The sequence below is a fragment of the Phodopus roborovskii genome, unplaced genomic scaffold (genome assembly GCF_943737965.1).
Source record: "Phodopus roborovskii unplaced genomic scaffold, PHOROB, whole genome shotgun sequence".
Taxonomy (NCBI): domain Eukaryota; kingdom Metazoa; phylum Chordata; class Mammalia; order Rodentia; family Cricetidae; genus Phodopus; species Phodopus roborovskii.
Window position 1 is genome coordinate 10,846,150 of NW_026125295.1, and position 25,098 is coordinate 10,871,247.

The following is a 25,098-nucleotide window of genomic DNA, read 5'->3' on the forward strand; positions in this document are numbered from 1 at the left end:
TTTGGCTGGTCGCCAGGTCTGGGTGGGGAGAAGATCCCAGGAGCCTGGCCCCAAACCCAGGAGAGCCTTAGTCACATTTCCGGCCTGCTTTTTGTAGAGGACACTTCCTTCTGTTAGAATACAACACACACTCCACTGCTGGCGGATGTATTTGGGGGCGCTATCCTTTCCCTTATTGGGGACCCAGCTGGGGATGCCCGGACAAACAGAGGCCCTGCCGTGGGGTAAAGAGTGGGTTGCCAAGGCTTCTCAGGGAAATTCCTGTCTACCTCTATCCTCTTCCCAGGAGGCCGGTCCAAGAGCCAAATATGAGTTTGTCCCTCCCTCTCCTTACAGTCAGTGAGCCAGCCAGGGTTTCCACGTGGTTCCGTGTCAGTGTGGAGCATCACTGAGCCCACAGTATTGTAGGAACTTGAGATACATAGTCTGGTTTAGTCTTATCCTCCCGGGACAATATGTGTCACGATGTCTTACAAAAAGGAAGTCCCAGCATAGGGACACTGGGTGGCTCCAGCCGATGAAAACCTAGTGTTCTCAAAGCCAGGGCTCAATCCTTGGCTGATACCACCACCATTGCTTACTGGTCTCACATGACTAGAACTCTCCAAAACAAACAAACAAACAAACAAACAAATAAATAAAAATCATAAGTAGCCTAGTGCCTTCCTTTCCCCAAGTGGCTAAGTGTGATCTGGTCTCCACCACCCCTGTGGACCCAGCCCTGGTATTTTCTCCTAATTCCTCAGCATGGCTATTACTAAAGGAACGTTCCCAGTGCCTTCTGCTTCTGGATAGGCCCTCAGTTCCTCGACATCAGCCCCACACTGATTACAGTGCAATTTGATTGACTGGGATGGGAGGCAGCTTGTAGTGAGTTGTGTACTCGGCCTCGAGGCTTCCCAACGTTGGCACAGCACAGCACTGCATGGAATACAAAGTCAAGGGGGGGTGGCCTGTCTGTGCTCAGGACGGCCAGCCAGCAGGGCAGCTGACACCAAGAGCTCTGGCTCCAACAGTCCTGGTCAGATTTCCTTAATAGTATGTTATTCCCCAGAAGATGTGGGTCTGTGTAGAAAGGCAACCTGGGCGGGCAGTACACTTTGCCTGCTTCCATCAGAAGATGGCAGTGCGGGAAAGAGAATGATTCCCTGTTCTTCCTCAGCCTGGAATGGTCTTGGGTTTAAAGCACCTACACTCTGGTTGCGAACTCAGTCCCCCCCCCCCCCCCCCCCCCGGTCCTCCCAGCTCTGTCTTAGAAAAGATCTCATTGTGCTGTCCAGGGACACTTTGAAAGACTCACTAAGATCCATTTTACTAATTTAGTACTTTTTCTTTTGGTTTTTCAAGACAAGGTTTCTCTGTGAAGCCTTGGCAGCGGATCTTGTGAGTTCAAAGCCAGCCTGCTGTACAGAGTGAGTTCCAGGACAGCCAAGGCCACAGAGAAACCCTGTCTGGAAAAAACAAAACCAAACACAATTTCACTCAGGGTTTTCAGGGTTGTTTCTGAGGCCTGATGTCTGGTTCTGCCCCACCTATTTTCATGAGCCAGTGACTTAAGAAAGAACATGGTTTATCAGTTAAGTTGGAAATACTGGGCATACAGCTAAGATAATCTTAAAATGAAATTGCCACGGGGGGGGGGGGGAGAGAAGGGGGAGTTAAACTAAGGTCTCACAGCTTGATACGACGAACTCTGAGAGCTTTTGTTTCCTGTGGAAAGCAGCTACAAAGTGCAAAGTACTTTTCCAAACAGATCAATAACAAGGGAAATTTGGGTTTGCTCTAAACGCTAGAGTTTTCTTCTTTCTTTCTTTTTAAAATTAAATTAAGTTTTATTTTATTTTGGGGTCTTTTGAGACAGGGTTTCTCTGTTTAGCCCTGACTGTCCTGTATCTCGCTCTGTCAACCAGGCTGGCTTCATACTCACAGAGATCAGCCTGCCTCTGTCTCCTGAGTGCCGGGTTAAAGGTGTGTGTTACCACTGGACAGTTGAGTTTCTTTTCTGTTTATTTTTTTTAAAGATTTATTTATTTATTATGTATACAGTGCTCCGTGTATGCCTGCACACCAGAAGATGGCATCAGATCTCATTCTTAACTGGGTAGACAATGAACTAGATTTTCAATCACTCCACAGTGGTTGCCCTGGACTAGGAAGGAATCCTTGACTTAGAGTCCAGCTCTGCAACTTTCTCCCCAAATAGCCCTGTGGCCTTGGGGAGACACAGCCACAGAACTGTGGTTTGTTTCTTCTGCAGTAAAACACTGGGCTGCTAGGGCCAAGCTCAAAGGCAGGGCCAACCAAAGTAAAGAAAGGCTGGCCTCTGGCCTCTGTGCAGAGGGCACTTTGGGGGTGTGGCGTGCATCCACAGAATGAGATGCACCTGAGTGCAGGACACAGCAACCACGGAACATACCAGACGGAGGAAATATTCCCAACACCTGTCTCCACCCATCCTTGTGTGCTTCCCACAGGTGACTACCGCCTGACCTCACAGGAGATCCAGGTGATGGGAGATGCCATTCTGTAAATGTTTCTCTTATTGGTTAGTGAATAAAGCACTGTTGGCCGATAGGAAAGCAAGATAGGTGGGACTAGGAGGAGAGAGGAAGTAGTAGGGAGGAGATTCATCATGGAGGACGGAGAGAGCAGAACGCCAGCCCCTCTGTCCGGTAAGAGGAGACTACGCGGAAGTACTTAGATTAATAGAAATTGGTTAATATTTAAGACAGAGCTAGCCGATAAGAAACTAGTAACTGGCCAACAGCTTTATATCTAATACAGAGTCTCTGTGTATTATTTGGGGCTGGCACAGAGGTGGAACCAGGCTGATGGGGGAAAAACCTACTCCTAACATCCAGGCAATGCTGTCTCATGGCCTGGGCAGTCTTCTGCATGTAAGGTACCATCTGAGAACAAAGTGGCCAGAGTTGGAATCCAGGTTTTCCATGTAATGCTATGACATTCACAGTGCTCCACAGTTGAGAGCTGATGATGTTCATGTGGACTAGGCCACAGAACACAAGAGTCAGAGGTGTCAGGGGTGGGGTGGGGGAGACAGGGAAGGAAGGAAGGAAGCAAGCAAGCCTTTCCCCTCACCCCTGGTCCCCCAAGTGTTTTGCAGTTTAAGCATCAACCATACTTCCCCTCCAACCCCCATCCCCGAGATAGGGTTTCTTTGTGCAACAGCTCTAGCTATCCTGAAACTCGTTTTGCAGATCAGGATGGCCTCCAATTCACAGAGATCCTCCTGCTTCTGCCTCCTGAGTGCTGTTGGAATTAAAGGTGTGAGCTACCACTGCCTGGGCAACCATACTTTTTAAATGTCTCCCAGGTCATACTTTCTAGGTAGAACAATTTGGGGGTGTGTGTGTTAGTACTCTAGAATGTTCTCTCGGTGTTTCTATCCAGTATTTGTGAAGAACATTTCTACTGACAGTTGACCAAACTCAGGAGATTCAGTAAAGTAAGTTCAAATCACGTTCCAAACTCGGCCATGGGGATGGCAGGACAGGCGTGGGCATGTCTCCCTTGGATGTCAGTGTGTGCAAAGTATTTTGCTTGGCGTCAGTCCTTTTGACAACTGTTTCTGCAATTTTGCAAGATGTGTGTGTTGTGAGGGAGGGGGGCTTGTCACTTAAGTAGGAAAGACTCTGCAGGCATTGAGACTTCTGTGTTTTTAAGGAAACCCTGAATAGAAGTTGTGATTCTTCAGGCAGCCTGAACTCCAACTGCTCTGTGCTAGGTCAGGGCCGTCTAAGCTCTGCCACACTGGATTGTCCCAGTCAGCTTCTCAATGGGGAGCTCATACTGCAGATGTCTACCCAGCAGGTCTGTCTAGAAAGCCCCTTGCTTTTCTCACTGCCCTACCAGGATGGCTGCACCACTGGCTTCCTTGAAAGAGGTCCTAGAAAATAAGTAGGGAAGAGCTTCCTGCCCTCAGCACTGTGTTGGCTGAGTAGACACCTAGATGCAGGTCATCTGTGTGTTGAAGGTTGACCTCTGCCCACCCACGCCATCAGTACCTGCTCCAGGGGGGGCCACTATATTATCTGAAAACATGGTCAGTGTGACCTGTGGTCCCCAATCACCCCTGATGAGAGCCACTGAGGCTGAAGGACTCCTGAAGCACTAGCCAAGGCAGAGTACATGGTTAAGATTTCAATTCTGCCCCTTAGTATTATCAGGAAGAGTACATTCCCACATTAAAACTCAAGAGGGTTCAATGAAGGCTCTTAAGAATCTCCCCTATCGAGTCAGGCATGGAGGCACATATCTTTGCTCCAGAAAACTGAGAGGCGAAGGCAGATCTCTGTCTGAGTTGGAGATCAGTCTGCAAAGTGAGTTCCAAGACAGCTAACTACACAGAAAACTGTCTCGGAAAATCTCTTATCGAAGTAACCCTGCCATCCCATCACTTGGGAAGCAGACAAAGGAGAACTATAAGTTAAAGTTACCCTGGGTGACATAAAGAGACTGTCTCAAAAAATAAAAATAAACAGTCCCACTCCCATGAATCCATTCATTGCTCATGATGCAGGCTTTCTACCCCCCTGTTCATAAATCTCCCTTATGTCTGACCCCAGCTCAGCATCTGCCTCTGGCAGGTCCTGAACAGATTCAGTGATTAAGAAACTTGTACCAGCTGGGCAGTGGTGGCACACGCCTTTAGTACCAGCACTTGGGAGGCAGAAGCAGGCAGATCTCTGTGAGTTCAAGGGCAGCCTGGTGTACAGAGCAAGTGCCAGGACAGGCTCCAAAGCTACAGAGAAAGGAAAAGAAGCAAGCAAGGGAGGGAGGGAGGGAGGGAGGGAGGAAGGAAGAAATGTGTACTAGGGGGCTGGAGAGGTGGCTCAGCATTTAAGAGCACTGACTGCTCTTCCAGAGGACCTGGATTCATTTCCCAACATGCACATGGTAGCTCACAACTCCAGCTCCAAGGATACAATACCCTCACACAGATGTACATGCAGGCAAAAAACCAATGTGTGTAAAATAAAAATAAATTATTTAAAGAAATGGGACAAAATCTCCAAAAGAACATCTTGTGATATCTTGCTTGAACAAATAAAACAAGTTCAAGAGAATGGAACTTGCCACTAGCTAACCATAGAGGTCTGGAGGTCTGTACAGACAGACAGGAAGTGAGGTAGCCGGGCAGAAACAGGATATAGCAGGGAGAAACAGAAACTCCCTCTCTTGCCTGCTGAGATGCCACAGAGGTAAGGTGTAGCAGTGGCTTACTCCTTCCCTCTGATCTCTCGGCATATCTGACTCCAGGTTTTTTATTACTGAGAACAATTAAGAGCTCCATTTACAGGAGGAGGATATTATTTGTGTGTTAAAGTGGGGTAGAGGTGAGGAATTCTGGGAGTGGGATTTTCCCAGAATAAGGTTTCCTCAACTGTTCTGTATTATGTAGTTTTCTGGATATATCCTGGCATCAGATGCAAGATGGGAGCAGGTGGTTCTGCCAGACTAGTGCTGTGTAGACTGTTAGGAAGCAAAGAACAGAGGCTGTGTGGTTTGAATGATAACGGCTCCCATAGGCTCATATGTTTGAGTACTCAGTCATCAGGGAATGGTAGTACTTAGAAAGATTAGGAGGAGGCGTGGCCTTGGGGTAGGCGTGGCTTGATGGAGATAGGCGTGGCCTTGTCGGGGTAGGCGTGGCCTTGTCGGAGGAAGCCTGTCATTGAGAGTGGGCTTTGAGGTTTCAAGAGCCCAAGCCAGGCCCACTGGCCTCTCTCCTCCTGTTGCCTGTGGATCCAGATGCAGAGCTTTCAGCTTTGCTTCCAGCACCATGTCTGCCTGCATGACGGCAATGAACTTTATAAACCTCTGGAACTGTAAGCAGGGCCCGATTAGATGCTTTCTTTCATAAGAGTTGCCACAGTCACGGTGTCTCTTCACAGCAACAGAGCATTGGACTAAGGCTGTGTTCTAAGTTAGCTACATTGGTCCCAGCTGGTTTAGGATGTTCTTTCTGCAATATGACTCTGACATTACTTCAGCCTGTTACACTGGGGATGTAGCTCAGTTGGTAGCATGTTTGCCTTGCATTTATTAGGCTCTGGGTCTTACCTCCAACACTGCAAAAACAAAGCAAATTATGTCAGGCTGTACGTAGATTGCTTCTTGTTCTTTACCAGCTCAAGGAAAGCAGCTAGTGGATGGAATTAGACTTACCTTTGGGCCATTCTTGGCAGATGAATGGGCAACAGCCACTACCTAGTTTTGCAATTCCCCTTTGGCCCAGCCCTGTGCCTGTATGCTTCCTCCACAGCATCTTATAATGGCAATTTCTCTGTCACTAGCATGTAGTTTGGGGGAGTTGCACACCATGGGTATTCAATAAGAGTGACTGGAAATAACTAGGTTGAACCCGATGCCCAGAAGAAGAATATCCCTTGCTTTAGTGCTAGCAATAATAAAACTCTTCAAGTATGGTTCAGGCCTTGGCAAGGATCTGAAGGTAAAGGTTTGTTCAAGAAATCTATGCTGGCTGCAATTGTAGCAAAAGTGCCATTTTTCATCTTAAAATCAGTGTTCTTGGCTTGGAGTACATGAATGAAAAGTTTTTCTTTAAACACAAAAACAAAGGCTCTATTATCTCAGATAGACTTGGCTATCAATCCATGGCTAGGTTATTTAAAGTAACCTAATTGGACACCAGAGTAGACTGATTGGACAGCAGAGGCATGTGACAATTTTGTCTTCATTATTGGGAATTTCTGTTTGGCCATGTTTATCAAAGAAAGAGGCCGTAATTACCGGTGTCACTGAGTTACTGATTTTGGAGCAGGTTCGAGGAGATGAAGATGAGATGCCTCTACAGTACACACTTCCCAGCTCCCCTCCTTCAGCAGGGCCTGAGAGACCACCTTGGTTGTGAAATAAATCTTTAATGTGTCTTTTGATTTTAGATTTTTTTTAACTACATAAAGTGAAGGGCAGTGTTAGCTAATAGCAAAATTTATATTGTGTTTTCTTTCTAACTTTATTTTAGACTATGTGTGTATGTGTCTGTCTTTGTGTGGGTATGGGTACATGGGTGCAGATGCTTGTAGATGGCAAGAGATAACAATGGATCCCTTAGAGTCCCAGGCACCTGACCAGGTGCTTCTAAATAAGCTCTGGTCTTCTGCCAGAGCAGCAAGTGGTCTTAATACCTGAGCCATCTCTTTCCACCCTTTGCTTTTATACTGGGCACTGAATGTAGAACTTGGGGTGTGCAAGGCAAGTGCTTCACCTCAGTTTACATGCACAAGTAGCCCGGATTGCAGGCCTGCACCAATAGGCCTGGCTACTGTTGGTATGTTTGTTGTTGCTTGTGTGTTTGATTTTCTGGAGGGTGGGGTGGGCAGGGTCTGTTTCAGATTGGCCTGGAACATTTCTCTGTAGCCCAAGCTGCTCTTGACCGTATAATGATCCTTTTGCCTCAGCCTCTCAAGTGCTGATCTTACAGGTGTGAACCACCAGACTTGGCATTTGATGCTTTAAAAACAATTTTTTTTTTCATCTGTATGTTCTCACAAAATCACCAAGATACCTGTTCCAACGCAAAAGCAAAGAGCCTGGCCCCTTCACAGTGAAATGTCTGTTCTTATTTATTGATTTTGGCCAACTTCTGACTTGGATTATGGCATTCATTTATTTATTTTGAGGAATAGGGACTCCCTGTGTAACCCAAGCTGGCCTGGAGCTCTCCATATATCCAAGGCTGGACCTCCAAATGCTCTTGTGACTGCCTCAAGAATGCTAGAGCTTTTCTCCTGAGCTGAGGCCAGCCCTATCTCTCCCACTATCCCTGTGATTCTTGGCTCTCAATAATCCAGGCTTGTTTCCTAGGGAACCAGATGTCACACAGGTTTATTTGTTTATCATTCCTCAGAGAGATTTCCCCAACTTTTCTCTCATTCCAGCTTTTGCTTCACAGCTCTTACATAATACAATGTATCATCTATCAATTTGCTTTTTGTTACTGCTTCTTCCAATTTTCAACTCTACCAGAAGCCTGAAGCAAGCTTACTGCTTTATCTCCAGGGCCTAGTTAGCATTTAGTAAATAATTCATTGCCTGACCGGATGAAGAAGGGATGAATAACTGGAAGCCTAAATGACAGATTCACTTCTTGGTCAGATGCTTATTCTGACTTTGTGTGCCCCCTCTTGGGAAGCCAAGTTTGCTCAGGAACAAGGGTCAAGATGAATCAAAACCTTAGGATGGGACAAAAAGATGTTGGCCACGAAGATGCTGAAGGAACCAGTACAGGTAGTTAAATACTGAAGAGCTCCTCCCCAGAGCAAGAGCTTCCTGCATTTTCTATGGGTTCGGGAAAGGGGATAATTACTGCTTGCTCCTTGTGAGCTCTCTCTCTCTCTCTCTCTCTCTCTCTCTCTCTTCTCTTTTTTAAATAAGATCTTATAACCTAGGCTGGACTTGAACCCTGCCCTAACTTCCCAAATCCTGGAATTATTAGCACGTGTCTCACCTGTCTTCCTCATGAGTCCTTAACTATCCACACAGCCACAGCACTCCCTCCCAATAAGGTCTGGTCATATATCTGAATTAACCATCTTAACTTGCCAATTGTTTTTCAAATGAACATCTATCTACTCAGGGCCCCGAGCAGGAAGCCAACCAGGTGTTATTCCTTTGCCAACTCTTTATGCAACTCTTTCTTTGATGTCTGGGGTGGAAATGAATTCTTTTTGTTGTTTATTTGCCCCCCCCCCACAGGGTTTCTCTAGAACCTGGAACTCACTCTGTAGACCAGGCTGGCCTCAAACTCACAGAGATCTGTTTGCCTCTGACTCCTGAGTGCTGGGATTAAAGGCTATGAATTCATATTTCTTTTACAACTTTAAATGTTGCCTACATCCAGTAGTAACTTCATGTGCAGTAAGCCACATGATGAAGAGGAGCAGATGAGCTCTCATTTCATGGCCCTTATTTCTGAGGCATCTGATTTGCACTGAAGCTCTAGGAACTGAGGCTGGGGAGCTCTTGAGTTACGGGTGGGCGGAGGGAGGACAGCACTGGAATGTTTACTCACTAAGCCTTGTTTTGTTCTGTGGTGAAGAGGGAGCCCCCACCATCACCAGGGCTGACACAGCAGCTTGGCCACTCCCATCAGCCTCCCACTTCCTGGTTGTGAGGGTTTGTTCCGTGACCACGCCTCCCGTTCTCCAGCACCCTAAATTCCTGAGAAAAGCCAAACCTAAACGAGTAAGATGTTAACTGACGACTTTTTAAAATAAGCAACGAAACCCAGTATCTCTGGTGATGTGCCGCTAGTTCTGGGTCAGCTAACACAAATCAAACACGTTGCTAAAGCGGTTGAATGTGTAGAAAAGTACCCCAGGGAGTCAAGGTTAATTGGGATGTTCCAGCCAGAGGGGAGGAGAGGGGAAAGAAGGGGAGGGGGAAATGGTGATAAAGATCCCAGCAATGTGGTCTTCCTGCCCATTGCCCCCAAACGTGTGTCTTTATAAAAATCTTTGTGTCCCCAGATTTCCTAAATGGCCTTTATGTGGATAATACTTCCTCACCCCGCAGTTCTTGAAATGTACAGGATCTCCTGCTCTTCAGCGCTTGTCTGGGGGTTCTGGCTTTCAGGCGGTATGCAGATGGACTTGGGTGTGACAAGAGTTTTGGGCAGCATTCTTTAGACTTCCTTAACTATAAGGAAAGAAAGCTATGGGAAGGTGAGAGGGGAGAGGGTAAGTCTAGCTGTTTTTACTTCCCTGAGTTAGAAAGTGGTTCTAAGAACTTATTCAGTTCAGAGTATATCAAGTTTTTAATGTACCCAGGGCCAAATGTGAGGCAAAATGAATGCTTTTGAATGTACTTTGCAAACTAAAAAAAAAAGTATCAAACTTATGCGGTCATACAGTTGGTCTGGTTGAGAGCAGGGATCAACTTCTCAAACCCTTTTTTTCCCCCCCCAAAACACCAGCTGCATGGCTGCCTACTATCCACAGCCCTGCCTGAACTGATCTGCAGGGTTACATACCAGCAGGGTCTTCTAATGTTTCTGGGCTCATTCCCTTCACCTCCTTCCACCTCAAGGACTATCCCACTCCACTCTTCAATCAAGGCAGTCACTCCCCACTCACCCCTCCCCTTACCAGCCATCAGGAGGCCAGCCTACAGGCTCAGTTTCATGGGGAGCTTGCACACACACACACACACACACACACACACACACACACACACACACACACACACACTGCTAGGACTTCTCAGTTGCCTGTCATCAATACTGAGGTCCTGTAACCCAAATATGAGGCTGGGTTGGTGTAGCATGAGTAATTAAAAACAAAACAAAACACCCCCCCCCCCCAGAGACAGACATTTGGGCCAAAGCTGAAGATCAGAGAAGCAAAGTGGCCAAGCACTAGAGAAGTCTCACCTCTGCCAATGCTCAGACTCAAGGGGCGATCCTGTCCTCAGACTGCATCTCCAGACTGCACTGCTCTCCACCAAACCTCAGACTCACTCAGCTCCTGTCTTCTCCACTTTATATTCCTCCCTAGTGCTAGGATTGAAAGCGTGGGATCCCAAGTGTGAGGTCACCTTTGTGCCAGCTCTGATTTTCTTTTAGACTGGATTAATTTCATGCAACTGCATTTCATGCAGTGTGGCCTTGAACTAACAGAGATCTGTCTGCCTCTGTCTCCCAAGTGCTGGGATTAAAGGTGTGTGCCACCACTGCCTGGCCTCAGTGGTTGTGGCTAGCTTTGCATTCTGATCTTCAGGCAAGTTTTGTTAGATCATAAACAAAATATCACATTTCCCTTTTTTTGTATAAGTCTATAACTCATATAAGAAATATATATAATAAGTACAATAACTATATGTAATATATACAGGCAATAAGTACATCACATCAACACTGTCTAGTCCATTAGCATTTGACAAATTCAGAGAAAATACACCATTATCTATCCTATCTTGGTGAGTCTAAAAGTCTTGTACCTAATTCACTTTCTATTCTAACTTGCATTATCAAATTATCTTTTAATTTCTCTCAAACCATTTACAATTTACACATCTTTAGTGAGTTTCTTTCCTGAGTCTTATAAACAATGGAAACTATAACTATAGTATCTAATCTTCAACTCCTTTAGAAACCTGTGAAGGAAATAATATTCACTGAGTAAGCAGGAAGTGCAAACAATTAACTTCCAAAAAATGTGAGAAATGACAGAACCAGCTGGCTGCCTGGACATTCAATCATGCTTCCTCTGCAACTTTGGGCCATCCATCTTTGGCCTACAGGCTAGCATACCTAATAGACTTTTCTGTGAAGCAGGATTTTGAAGGACTATCCTATCTTGTCTTGGCAAGGTTTAGCAGTCAATTTGTTTTGTGTCCTGCTTATCCAATTTGCACAGCATATTGTCAGCAGTTGAGGCAAGGGCACTTTCTTGCCCAGTGGCTAACTTTTGCCACAAAGAAAATAAATTCCATGTGGTTCCTTTGATGCCCATCAAGTTCTCTGAAGTAGATTGGTGCTGCCAGGAGCAGACATGTCTCAGTGTCATTAAAAACAAAAACAAATAAAAAAAAAAAAAAGAGGAATCTATGTTGTTAAAACATCTTAAATGCCACATTCTGTAGATCTCTGAAGTACTTGAAGACAGCCTATCTATCTAAAATATAGCTGTTTGACCTTGTAAACATACCTAACATAACTACAAATTCATTTGTGATAGGTGACTAATTACTAACCTGCAGCTGGAATAGCTAAAGATAATTGCCTTAGTCCATCTTGTTGCTTTTAATGGAATGCCTGAGAAGGGTTGTTTTGTAAAGAAGGGTTTATTTGGCTTGTAGTTATGAAGGCTGGGGGACCCAGGCCATGGTATTGGCATCTGCTCAGCTTCTGGGGTATGTAAATATGTGTAGGTGCATGTGCTCATGTATATGTGTGGAGGCCAGAAGATAGTTCAGGTGTCCCCTACCTTTTGAGACAGTGAAGGCCTGGAGCTTGTCAGGTAGGCTAGGCTGGCTTGCCAGTGAGCTACCGCCATCCACCTGTCTCCACCTTCCCAGTGCTTGGAGCATAGGCATGTGCCACCATACCCAGCTCTCCTTGGTAAATGCCAACTCTTGCTGTGCATTTTAAGGATCTGTGTTTGGATCCCTGGTGCCTGAACAGAAGCTGGGCACAAGGGCTGGGGAGATGGTTCAGTGGGTTGAGGTACTTGCATTCTAGAAGAGGACCCAGTTCACTTTCCAGCACCCACATGACAGCTGACAAGCACCTGTAACTTCAATCACAGGGGACCCATCTGATGCTCTCTTCTAGCCTCCAGGGACACCAGACAAGCACATGGTACACATACATACATTTAGACAAAGCACTCATGCACATAAAAATCAAAAAAAAAAAAAAAAAAAAAAAAAAAAAAAAAAAAGCTAGGCAAGTGACATGTGGCTATAATCCCAGCACTGGGGAGACCAGAGCATCCTTGACTCTTACTGCCCATATAGTTTAGAGTTCCATGTTCTGTGACAGACCTGGCCTTAAAAAATCAACCGCATCTTTGGCCTGACTCACTCACTGTCACAGCCAAGGACCTCAAAATGGATAGTAGAATATAAGACTCCCCCCTACCCCCCACCCCATGTAGCCCAGGATAGCCTTAATTCACAATTCTCCCTCAGTCTCTCCTAGTATGGGATTACATGTGTGTACTACCACGCCTGGCTAGGACTCATTCATTTCAAACAAAAATATTTGCTTCCCCCAGGGCATGGCATCAGGTGAAGAGGGAAGAGATTGCAGCAGAGTCTGATTTCCTGTGCAGTAAATCCTTGGTGAACAATGGAAAGGGAAGCCATTTAGCCCATGTGGAGCTTGTCAAAAGAAATGGCGCGAACAGGGACCTCCACAGAAACAGTCAGCAGAAGCATTGAACAACCGGGCATGCATTTGTTTTGTATTATCTTTATTTAAAAAAGTGTAGGAAAAGAATAAGATGTTATCGCAAACGTCTCTACATTAAATAAATTATTTTCAGGTACTCGTTATAGATCCACGGAGGAGCCTGGTCCTCCAACCTGTACTGAAGTTACAGCCGATGGACCGTGGCTTGTCCCCATGGAAGAGTCAAACTTTTCCTTCCATACGCAGCCATAGGCCCAGCCAATGGGTGCAAAGGCTTCCTGGCATCAGCAGAGCCAAGGTAAAAAGGCAATGGTAAGAACCAACATATGAGACCGAAAGGCAGAAGTCAGTGGAGAGCTCCCGCCCCTCGTCCCGAACAGCATGGTGACTTCAAGTGAGGGAAGGAGCATCACACAGCTGCCCCTGGCCCTTCGTGGAGGGCGGTCAGCACCATGGGCCGCTGGGTAGGGGTTAGAGCAAAGCTTCAGAAAGCAAAGATGCACAAGCAGGACTCGGATATGATTACAAGGCGAACCTCCCTTTGTGGAGAGAGCTCAAGAGGCCCTGGAGTGCAGACCCCCAGGTGCATTGTCTCAGAGGCTACACGGGCCTGAGACACCTTTCCAAGGTCAACTCCCTGAACGCGATGAAGCACATTTATTTCTCCAAGGTTTACCAGAGACACTGAACTGTGTAGTATGCCAAACTATACTACCACGGCGCTCTCTCGAGATCATGGCAGAAGGGACTTTCCTTGTCTTCCTTCCTCTGTAAGCGATGGGGCATCCACTCTGCTTTTTATACAATTCAGTTTACACCCACAAGCACATAGCCTCAGAGTAGAGGCAACAGGGAAATACATACATACATACATACATACAAACATACATACATACATACATATTTATTTATTTTTTTGAAACAGGGTTACTCTGTGTAGACCAGGCTGTCCTGGAATTCACAGAGATCCACCCGCCTCTGCCTCCCGAGTGCTGGGATTAAAGGTGTGCTTATACCACCACTGCCTGGCTTATGTGCATATTTTTAAAGGATCAAATTATTCTCAAAATCTGTTTGAATGTCAAAGTGTTGCTGCAGCTGGGAGAGCCACACACCACACAGGGAAGCTCAGAGTAATTTCTCAAAGTAAGGGACAATAGGCTCTGTGGTAAATTCTGCACGGGACAGCTGAATGCAGCAAAGGGCTGGGAAGTCTCTCCCGAGTGAGAGATAACACACGTGCACATACTCTTCTGGCTGGGTAGGTCATCAGTCATCCCTACAGGAGCACGTTTACCTAGTGGTCAATGTAGAAACCGAAACACAGCCACCCAGACCACTTAGCATGAGGTCAAACCACAACACTAGACCAGAGGAGCTTTGTTTACATTTTAAAAGAGGGTCCTATGTGGACCAGGAGGGCCTCCAATTCTCTACACACTTGACCATGGCCTTGGAAATTCTGACCCTCCTGCCTCCCCCTCCCTAGTGCTGGGATTACAGCTGTGCGCCATCACACCTGGTTTCATGCAGTGCTGAGGACAGAACCCAGAGCTCTGCGCGTGTTAAGCAAGCATTCTACCAACCAAGCTATACCCCCAGCTCCACTTAAAACATGCAGTCCGCCGAATAAATACTATTACTACCAACAATATAAAAAGCACATTGTCATTCTCATCCAGAGGACTCCAGTGAGAGCAGAGACCCCCAAGAGGAGCTGCTGGGAATCCGCTAAGTCTTTGCTCATTATTGAGAATCCAGGGCTCACTGTAGTCCTGTCTGGGTGGACCATGCCTCTCTTCTGTCACTGTGGCTAGCCCCAACACAACCTGAGTTCAGGAAGACCTGAGCTGTTAGGATGCGTCCCTGTCAGAAGTCACGACTTACTCATCACGGGAAGGGGTCCACCAGGAAATCAGGATTTGGTGTCTCAGTGCAAAACTCACTTCTTCCTTCTAGATGATTGTTCTCCCGTATGACTTCTGTTCAGGACTTCAGCTTTGTGTGTCTCAGTGTCTGGCGCCAGGCAAAGGCTTTGGGTTGGGGCCAAATTATTCTTCTGTCACCACCGGCCCCTGGATGTTGAGTAAGGGGATGTCTGTCTCCCTCACACCAACCTCCCCCTTGTTGGGGTGTGAAAAAGTGTAAGGTTCACTCTCAGACTCAGGAAGGCTATTAGGGGCTGGCTCGTCTGCAGTGAACTTTGCAGTCGGGGTCCTGGAGAATATAGGGGGTGGGGACGGGGGGGAGTCCCCCATGGGCCCCTGGAAGGGCTGGTAGGTGTCCACCTCAGGCTGGATGAAGGAGCCACCAGGGTCCTGTAGCAGGTGCCCATATACCATGGTGTCATCAATGACTGCATACACGTGAGAGTCATTGTCCTTTCTTCTCTTCTGGAAATTCTGAGTCTGGGGTATCTGGGTATTGACATTGCCATTGTAGATACCCACAGCAGGGCCCTTGTTGACCTTCTTCCTGTTTGTAGAGAGTGACAACGGAATGTGTCAGATGAGCAGAGCACAGGAGTCCCTGGGGTTCTACCCTTCTCTGAAACCGAACCTGTCCTAGGGACTACTCAGAAGCTAATAGCTTTTGTCTCAGGCTCCCAGGGTGGAAATGGAGGGATCATAAATGGAAGAGGTGGTTTAAGTGAATTTGTTTTGACTCTGATAGACTTCAGGGAACCAAAATGGAGACGCCTTGTACTCCCCCCCCCTCTTCCCAGTAATAGGGATGCACAAGGGTTTCTAAACTACACCAGCTCAGCATGCCCACGCTGACCTTCCAGAACATTCAGTTCTACCCTGTACTGATGTTGTTGCGTCTCATGCAGAGTGAAGGTCATTAGCTAATTCCAGTTAATTTCCACGGCTCGGTACAAACTGGCTAATTTTCTGCTGGAGCTGAGGTCAGAACAGCTCATCATTAGTTGAGTGGCTCTGTCCCTGTCCCATCAACAGCAACCACCAGGGAAAAAATGTGAAAGTGCAGATAAAATCCAGGATTCGTCGAACCATTAACTCTGGATGTGTGGTATTTAGATGTGGATGCTGGCATGTCTACCCTGGGCACACAGCTTTGCCTTTAGTGAACAAGGCAGCCTGGACTTAGACAATAGCTGGCTGAAGGAGGTGGTCAGCCCAATTAGTAAAATGGGCTGCAGAATGCAAAGGCTGGCAGCTCACTATAATCCTAGATTGTGCTTTTGTGAGGCAAAAACCCATCTGGTGTTGATCAGCTCCCCAGACTCTTGTATGAGGCCTTCAACAGATGTCCCTCCTCATGTGCTCACAGTGCCTGGCTTTTCCCCTTGCCCCTGGTCTAACCCCAGGACATTGCACGGGTCTTAGTGCCAAGGAGACCCTCAGCAAATACCTAGAGCAAGAAATTCAGTGTCACTAATTCCCTTTGTCCCTGAACGCCCCCTCCCCAGCCACACACACACACACACACACACACACGCATGCATGTATGCACACACACACACACACACACACACACACACACACACACATCTATTGGGAACAGTTTGGAGAAGGAGACATGATAGCTTGACTCTATTAACCAAATCCCTTTTCCCCATGAGGCACCTGGGGCCTCTGTTAAAGGCATGTGTCCCAACTGAGTGGGAAATGCTATGTACCTCAGATAAGAAAGCATCCTTCTTTCCTATGAAGTAATGTGCATTTCATAGGAAAAGGCTCCTAAGATCAGGAGGAGCTCAGCATTTCACAGGAAAAAGGCTCCTAAGATCAGGAGGAGCTCGGCATTCCTCAACAGTTGGACACTGATGGCTGGATTTGGTGGCATGAATCTGTAATCCCAGTGCTGGGGAGGAGATGGGCAGGCTAACTGCTTGCTGAGCAGGCCTCAGGAGGGACCGAGTTTGAGCCCCAGGATTCAATGGTGGAAAGAGAGAACTAGTTGTCATATACATGGGTTGTGTCATGTGTCCATGAGCATGCACATACACACCCACATACTGCGCATACACACACACACACATACACACACACGATAATAAAATATAATAAAGATTATAAGAGCATTAAAACGTTTGATTTGAAGAATGACACCTGATGTTGGCCTTTGGCCTTCACAATATGGCTAGGTGTGTACACACACATGTGCCACACACATCTGCACAGCCACAACATTTTTTTCTTTTTCCTTGTTTGGTTTTTCAAGACAGGGTTTTTCTGTGTTGCTCTGGCTGTCCTAAAACTCACTCTGTAGATCAGGCTGGCCTCGAACTCACAGAGATCTGCCAGCCTCTGTCTCTCGAGTGCTGGGATTAAAGGTGTGCATGTGCCATGAGCCACCTGGCTAAATTTTTTTTTTTTTTTTCTAGAAGGTTCAAATCATGATAAAGTAAGTGGAAATTTCCTCTCTGATCTTCGTCAGACATAGGAGAATTGATGAAGTCTGATGTTAAAGTAGACCTTATTTACAACGTTATTTACCTTCTAAGCAATGGAAGCTGCTGTTCTGGGGGAAAGGACAAGAGGCAGCTAACCAGGCCCTGTTTCCTCTTAACTCTAGGGCTACATTTTAGCACTGGTCTTCAGTCCCCCAGATAAGTACAAAGCAGACAGCTTGTTTAAGAAACTACAGGAGAACAAGCCAGGGCAAAAGGCTTGCTTTCCTCCACGGAGCGGAGGGTAGTGGTCCCACTAAGATCACTGTTGCAATCATCAGCTTAATGAGCAAACACAAGGGACTTGTACTGAGACCAGGATGTCACTGTGTGTGTGTGTGTGTGTGTGTGTGTGTGTGTGTGTTTTAACTCCCAGGTATGGAGTTAAACCATACCTGGAAACCATAATTCACCCTTGGTAAGAATATTTAACATTGATCTTTTCAGGAAACTGGGAAGCAAAAAACCCCAACATCATTGATGTGAATAAACTGGGTATAAGATTACACATGCCTGTAATCTTAGTGCTCAAGGAGGTAGAAGAGGATCAGAAATTCAAGACCAGCCAGGGATAGAAGACCCTGTCTAAATCCATCCAACCACCTACCCATCCATCCATCATCCATCCATCATCTATCAGCCATCTATCCATCATCCTCCATCCATCAACCATCCATCCATCATCCACCATTTGTCACCCACTCATCCAACCACCCACCCACCCATTCTCTCTCCATCCACCATCCATCCGTCATCAAATCAGCCCAAGACAGCTAGAGAGATTCCACCTACTTCTTTTTCACAAAGCAGATGATGAGTCCTAGGGCAAACAGCAACAGGGCTCCGCCTCCTGCTGCACCAATGATGACAGCCAAATCTGTGAGCAGCGATAGGAAGGCACAGGAAGAGATAAAAAGGTTAGCATAAGGAAGAGTTTGATAAGTCGCCAACCCCCAGCTTCTTACCTTCTATAAACTGAAGGTGAATTGGCCCATTCTGAGCCTCATCTTTCTTTTTTGAGGGGAGTGTTCCAAGACAGGGTTTCTCTGTGTAACAGCCCTGGCTGCCCTGGAACTCCGTCTGTAGACCAGGCTAGCCCTACAGAGATTTGCCTGTCTCTGCTTCCTGAGTGCTAGGGTTACAGGCATGTGCCACCACACACAGCCTGGTCAATTCCCAATCCCCCTTAATACAGTGTCCCTTCCATACAGTTCCTCATGCTGTGATGACCCCAACCATAAAATTATCTCATTGCTACTTCATAACTATAATTTTGCTAGTTATGAATCATAATGTAAATATCTGATATGCAAGATATCTGATACGTGACCCCTGTGGGGGTTGCCACCCACGGTTGATAACCACTGGCTGAAGCCAATATAATTTGTATGTAGCACTTAGATACATGAAACAGGCGTGTGTGCGTGCGTGCGTGCGTGTGTGCGTGTGTGTGTGTGTGTGTGTGTGTGTGTGTGTGTGTGTGGTCGCCTACTATCCACCTATTGGCTACTCCTGGCTTCCACCAGGTATGTTCCTTGGCAACCAGGCTGTTTTAGAAAAGAAACAGAGGGGAGATCAGGGACTCAAATGTCAGGAGTGAAGGAAGGGTTCATTCCATAGAGTTGCCCTTTCCCGTACTGCACAATGGAAAAACAGCGCGGATCTGAGAAGGGGCTCCCTCCAGGCAGGGGTTTAGGACTCCTCCCTTGCCCGTCAGGAGACAAAGGCTGAGATTCAGCGGTCACAGAAATAAGCGGGAAGGAAAGCAGGAGAGGGAGAGAGCCCAGGTGGTCTCAGAGCGGGAGTTCTTAGTAGTGGCTTTTGGTGAGTGCATTCACTCTCTCTCCTGCATGCTCTCTTCCTCCTCCTCCTCCCTACTCCCCAAGGCCTCCTATTTCAGTCCTGGTTACTGAATCCCTATGATCCCTCTTCCTCCTTCACTCTACAGATGAAGAAGATCACAGGAGTGAAAACTGACGAAAAGGATCCAGGTGAAGCAGAAGAATGTGGGAGAAGGTGTGGTGGGCATGTTTCTTCTATGCTTCCCGTGGTGCCTTGTGCATTTCTCCACAGGGCCAGCTATGTGCTAGATGGTCAAGTAAGCTCAGTTGTAACAGATGATTTTGGCTGGGACTTTTGTGAATAACACTATATAGCCAAGATCAGCAAAGTCTTGTAATCAACCTACTGTCTGAAGATCAATGAGTGAATAAGCCTGACTAGCCCAGCTCAGAAAACTCTTGCTCAGTCAACATATGAACAATAATAGTAAATGCTATACGACAGGTGGCTGATGTACCAACAGCCAAACTCGATCTGTTTTTGTTTTGTTTTGACTTGCCTCCAAAACTTGCTCCCTGCCCCCTGAAATGCCATTTTCTTCCCTTCACCATCTCTGGAAGCCTCTGAAAAGTCCTTACCCACAGTCCTCGGGGTAAGAGTCACCCAGAAAAGCAGATCTAGCTGCTTGCCATTCGCAGGGCTGCAGTTGGAGATGTTAACCCAGAAGCTGTGGCGATGGAAGCTTGGCTTAGGCAGCACTTCCTCCTCTAGGCTGAAGATCTCCTCTGCCCGGGTCTGCTGTTCCTGGATGATCATGTATGCACGCCCTGACTGGCAGACCACACCAGAACGCTCTTTGAGGAAGGTCAGACAAGCCACTTGGTTGCTAGGCACACTGACATTCCAAGACACTGAGGAGAGGGCAGGTAGGCCCCGGTCCCAGTTGGGGGTCCTCAGGTAGACCTTGTTTTTTGTGTCCGGAGTCACCGTGAAAATGCCTTCCTCTGCAGGGAAGGAGAGAGTTTCAGACAGATGTTGTTGTTTCACTCAATAAAATGGAAAAGGGAATTGTGGGGCATGCTTAACAGTCTACCCCAGCACCGTCCAACAGATGTCACCCAACTTTTTGCCTTAAAAGGACATGCTCTATGTATGTTATGACTTCAGGAGGCAGCCATTACTCATGTGCATCTGTTGAGCACTTACTATGTGCCTGGCTTGACTGAGTCCCATAGTCAGCATCTGAACTTACCCCATGGCTGCATACTACAGGCTTAGTCATCAGCCTACAGCACTACTGAGAAGGAGAGGTGATAGAACCTTTAAGGGTAGTGTCAAGTAGAAGGAAGTTGAGGTCATGGAGTAAAACCCTTTTTTTTTTTTAAGTTTTCTAAAATTTATTTAACTTTATTTTATATGCATTGGTCTGAAGGTGTCAGATCCCCTGGAAATGGAGTTACAGACAGTTGTGAGCTGCCGTGTGGGTGCTGGGAATAGAACCTGGGTCCTCTTGAAGAGCAGCCAATACTCCTAACCACTGAGACATTTTTCCAGTCCCCGTGGTACAGAACCTTTAAGGAGTAGGGTCAAGAAGAAGGAAATTAGGCCACGGTGGTAAAACCTTTAAGTAGGGGAATCAAGTAGAAGGAAGTTAGGTCACTGGGAACATACCCTAGAAGGAGCTATTAGGAACCTGTCCTTCACTTTCTTTTTACTTTCTGATGGCCATGAGGTGAGCAGCCCCTCCCATTACACGTTCCTACTATAATGTACTGCTCCAACACAGACTCCAAAGCACCTGGACCTAATAAGGATGACCTTCAGTCTGAAACTGAGCTAAAATACACGCTTCCTGCATCTAAGTTCATCACCTCACAGCAATGGAAAGCTAGTACAACAGAGACTTATATGTTTTATTTATTTAACATTGATTTTGGTTTATGTAATCACATGTGGTTACTGTACTGCTCAGTGAAAGATGCATCTTTTTTTGTTTGTTTGTTTTTTGAGGCAGGGTTTCTCTGTAGCTTTGTAGCCTGTCCTGGAACTCACTCTGTAGACCAGACTGACCTGGAACTCACAGAGATCCGACTGCCTCTGCCTCCCAAGTGCTGGGATTAAAGGTGTATACATTTTTGTTAGACACCAGAACAGTTTCCCAACCATTCCCTTCCAGAAATGTTTCCAACAAGGCAATCCCCCTGTCCCACTCTGCTGTGGGAGTGGCATATATCTGTGTCTGTCTCAGAGAACAAAAACACTTTGGGAAGAAATCTAGAATGGCAAAGTTGAAAGAGCTTCCAACATGGCCACAGGTCCACTGTGTGCTCTGGGTGAAATAAGACCCCACATTATGCCCTGATGAGAATGACTGGTTTTCAAAGACTTCTTGAAGGGGATTCCCTGATAACCTTGGAGACGGCAGGCAGCCTGGGTTGACCTTACTCTATCATCACCAAAGATCCATTCCCACCACACCACTGAAAGGTCATCCTCAAATAAAAGTCTCATCCAATTTTAAAATGACCTCTAATTTAACATGACAATTCTTTCAGCAACACGCAATGTGACTGCGACTTCTGCAATCAGCTGCATACAGGTCACCCAAGACATCCATTTAGACCTCGTTCTCTACTTTGCAGTGCAGAAGAGCAGGACCCTTCCACTGCCATTTCTTCCCCAGCAAATCCCCCCTCTGTGCTCCCCATGGCATCCTCTTAATTATAAAGGCAGAACCATAACGACCCAGGGCTGGAAAATTTCCCAGTTTCCCTGTCAGCTTCAAAAAAAAAAAAAAAAAAAAAAAAAAAAAAAAAAGACCAGAACCATATTCTTTGTCTTCTTGCCTACTAGACATTGCAAACCCACTGTCAGCGACCTCTTTTGAACTTCTAAGCTCTGGAAGTTTCCATAGGAGTTTGACGAAAAAGTCATTATGACCCAATGTTCTGCAGCCTTCTGGCTTGAGGACCAACCTCTGTAACTATCCCTTCTTCCTAAATTGGCAACATTGTATGGTTTTAATCTGAAAAGTCCCCCCCATAGGGCATGTGTTTGAAAGCTTGTTTTCTTTGTTTGGAAAGTTGTAGATCCACAGGAAGTGGAAACTTGCTGGAGGACCTGGGTTACTGAGGTTTTATAGCCCCACTTCCTGTCCACGCTCTGCTTTTTTTTTTTTTTTTTTTAAGAGCAGACACAGGCTCTCGCTGCTATGTTTTCCTCACTATGATGGACTGGACTGATAAACTGAACCAAAATAACCCATCCTCACGCTGCTTTTCTTATGTAACAGAAAGTAACTAATACAGCACAAAGCAAGGTGCACTGGGTATCTAACAAGGATGGCTAAGAGGGTGTAGCGGTGGGTGAGCGAGGGACCACCTACCTTTGAAATATGGTATGAAGGACACTGTCAGGCCTTGCCTGGAGACCTCTTGCTGGAAGCTGGGGGCGTATGTTCGAAGTGTCACAGAGCTGTTTTGCTTCACCTGGATCTTCTCAATAGATCCTCCTGGACAGAAGGAGCCAAAGTATAGGTCCTGGCCGGGCGTGGTGCTGGCCATGAGGTAGCCGAAGCTGGTGTTGCAGGCCCTCTCACGTGTGTGCTGCTGTAGCTTCTGGCTTGGCACCAGCATAAGGCCGAGCCTGTCCTTAGGCAGCAGCAGCTTCCAGGAGAAGTCGTGCAGCTGTACAGGCAGCTGGAGGATGTCTTTGTGCACCTGCAGTTGGAAGGACTTCCTGTAGCAGTAGTAGTGGTCCAGGCAGCCTGGAAGAGAGATGCACACCACATGCAGGTGTAAGGTGGGGAGCGTGGAGTGTGCCCTCGTTGCCACACGGGCTGACCCAAGGCTGGAATCTGCGTTCCTCTCTACTTGTGACTCTTCACTAGCTTCCCTATCCCCTCTCCTCCTCTCCCTGTCTACTAACCTTGCAGCCAACCAAGCTCCTGTGAGTAGTCAGGACGGAAACACTCTCTTCTTGTTCCTATCTTCCCTTGTCTGGGATGCTAAGACACAAGTCCCTACCCCAACAAGTCCCCACACTTCTCTGTCATGTCAGAGCTGAGTGACATCACCCGGCCAGCTTGCATTGCGTGCTATCCTTTAGAATTGGTTGGTTTCATGCTACTCTAGCTCCTGTGACCCTCAGCTTTATGTCAGAGATCATGGTGTCTCAGCAGGAGGTGAATGAACTTTCTTTTGTATTCTTTGAGATAGGGTCTCTTTGTGTAGCCCTGGCTGTCCTGAAACTCTCTATGTAGACCAGGCTAGCCTCAAACTCACATCTGCCTGCCTTTGCTTCCCAAGGGCTGGGATAAAAGGTGTGTGCTGCTACATCTGATTCTTTTTTTTCAAGAAAGGGTCTCATAGAGCTAGGCCGGCTTGGAATTCTATGCAGTCAAAGATGACCTTCAACTTCTGATCTTCCTGCCTTCACTTCCCAAGCACTAAGATTAGGGGGTATGTGCATCGTCCATGCATTTCTGGGGATAACCGAGGGATTTGTGAATGCTAGGATATCACTGTACCAACTGGACTTCAGCTCCAAAATTGAGTATGAGTCTTGTTACCACAGAAGGAGCCAGTCTATTTTGTTTGTTTTGTAATATAGACTCTCATTGTTTTCCAGGCTGGGCTTGAGCTTGCATAGTCAAGGAACAGTTGGCTTATGTGGCATTAGGAATTAATGCCAGGGCCTAACACATGCTGTGCAAGCATTCCACCAACTGAATTACATCTTCATGCCCAGGAGGCTAAGTTCTTGACTGAAGAGGAGGCAGGGAGTAGGCAAGAGGAGGACTTCCCCAGGGAGAGGCTGGCAGGCTGGGCAGAGACAGGTAGGGACACCAGCCTGCTCTGACTTTCTGAGGGATGGAATATCGGCAGTCACGGGTCCTAACAAGGCTTGCCAACCCTTGCCGCCCCTCTTAGTGGTCATTTCAGATTATACTCTTTTCAACCTACCTACTAAGCTCCACTAAGAGAGGAAAGATGAGGCCCGGTGGGGTGGCACACGCCTTTAATTCCAGCACTCAGGAGGCAGAAGTAGTTCTGTGAGTTCCAGGACAGCCAGGGTTGTTACACAGAGAAATCCTGTCTCAAACTCCCTGCCCCCACAAAAGATAGGAAAGATGGCTCACTAGGTAAAGGCACATACCACCAAACCAGACAACCTAAGTTTGATCCCTGAAATCTACATGGCAGAAGGAGAAAACTTACTCTTGTAAATTGGTCTCTGACCTCCTGCACACACACACACACACACACACACACACACCATGAACACGGACATGGACACTAAATTTTTCTGGGCTTCTGAAAATATACTCAAGGTTTTCAGTAAAGACATACTTATGGTTTTCTCTGCATTCACCCACAGGCGTGTCAAGTCATCACACAGGAAGGAAATCTTGTGTTTGGAGCCAGCTGTCAGGGTGACATTGCTACTACAGGTCCGAGACTCTAGACACACGAAGCACCCAGGAACAAACCTGCGGCCATGTTTGACTGGCCGTGGCTCTATGGTGAGTGACATGGTTCGCTCTTGACTCAGGTCCACCACGTAGGTCTTACCTGAATTCACAAAGAGACAAGGTGTGAGGCATGGATAGGCAGCTACTATGTGAGGTGGTCAAAGTGACAAGTCACCTGTTAGGATGGGCTTATTCGGATGATGTACACACACACTCACACATGTACGTATGTGCACACACAGACAGACAGACACACACACACATGCATGTGCACACACACAGACACACGCATGTATATACACACACACACGCATGCATGTGCACACATACACAGATACACACACACTTCCTCTGCTCTTCTCTCTAACAGGCCCTCTCGGCTCTGAGCTTGCTCTACTGCTGTTAAAAGTATAAGATTCCAGGCTAGTTCCACACTCCTCTGAATGTTTTGGTTTTATTAGGATCATGATTAGAAAACTATGTTTGGTATGTTTCGCACGGAGTTAACAATGTAGCTAGTCCAAG

At 46.7% G+C, this 25,098-nt stretch overlaps 1 protein-coding gene across 2 annotated transcripts in view; it reads right to left on the reverse strand.

Annotated features, from left to right (window-relative positions):
- Nucleotides 1–13,955: 13,955 nt before the first annotated feature.
- Nucleotides 13,956–25,098, reverse strand: part of Cdcp1 (CUB domain containing protein 1) — a 37,446-nt gene continuing 26,303 nt past the window's right edge. For both annotated transcript variants that reach the window (XM_051202991.1, XM_051202983.1), the window contains exons 5-9: nucleotides 24,452–24,673; nucleotides 22,486–22,866; nucleotides 19,739–20,104; nucleotides 18,111–18,195; nucleotides 13,956–15,376 (exon numbers count right to left, since the gene is read on the reverse strand). In XM_051202991.1, the coding sequence (XP_051058948.1) occupies nucleotides 14,953–15,376; nucleotides 18,111–18,195; nucleotides 19,739–20,104; nucleotides 22,486–22,866; nucleotides 24,452–24,673 (1,478 nt within the window). In that variant the 3' untranslated portion in view covers nucleotides 13,956–14,952. The remainder of the gene's footprint in view (nucleotides 15,377–18,110; nucleotides 18,196–19,738; nucleotides 20,105–22,485; nucleotides 22,867–24,451; nucleotides 24,674–25,098) is intronic.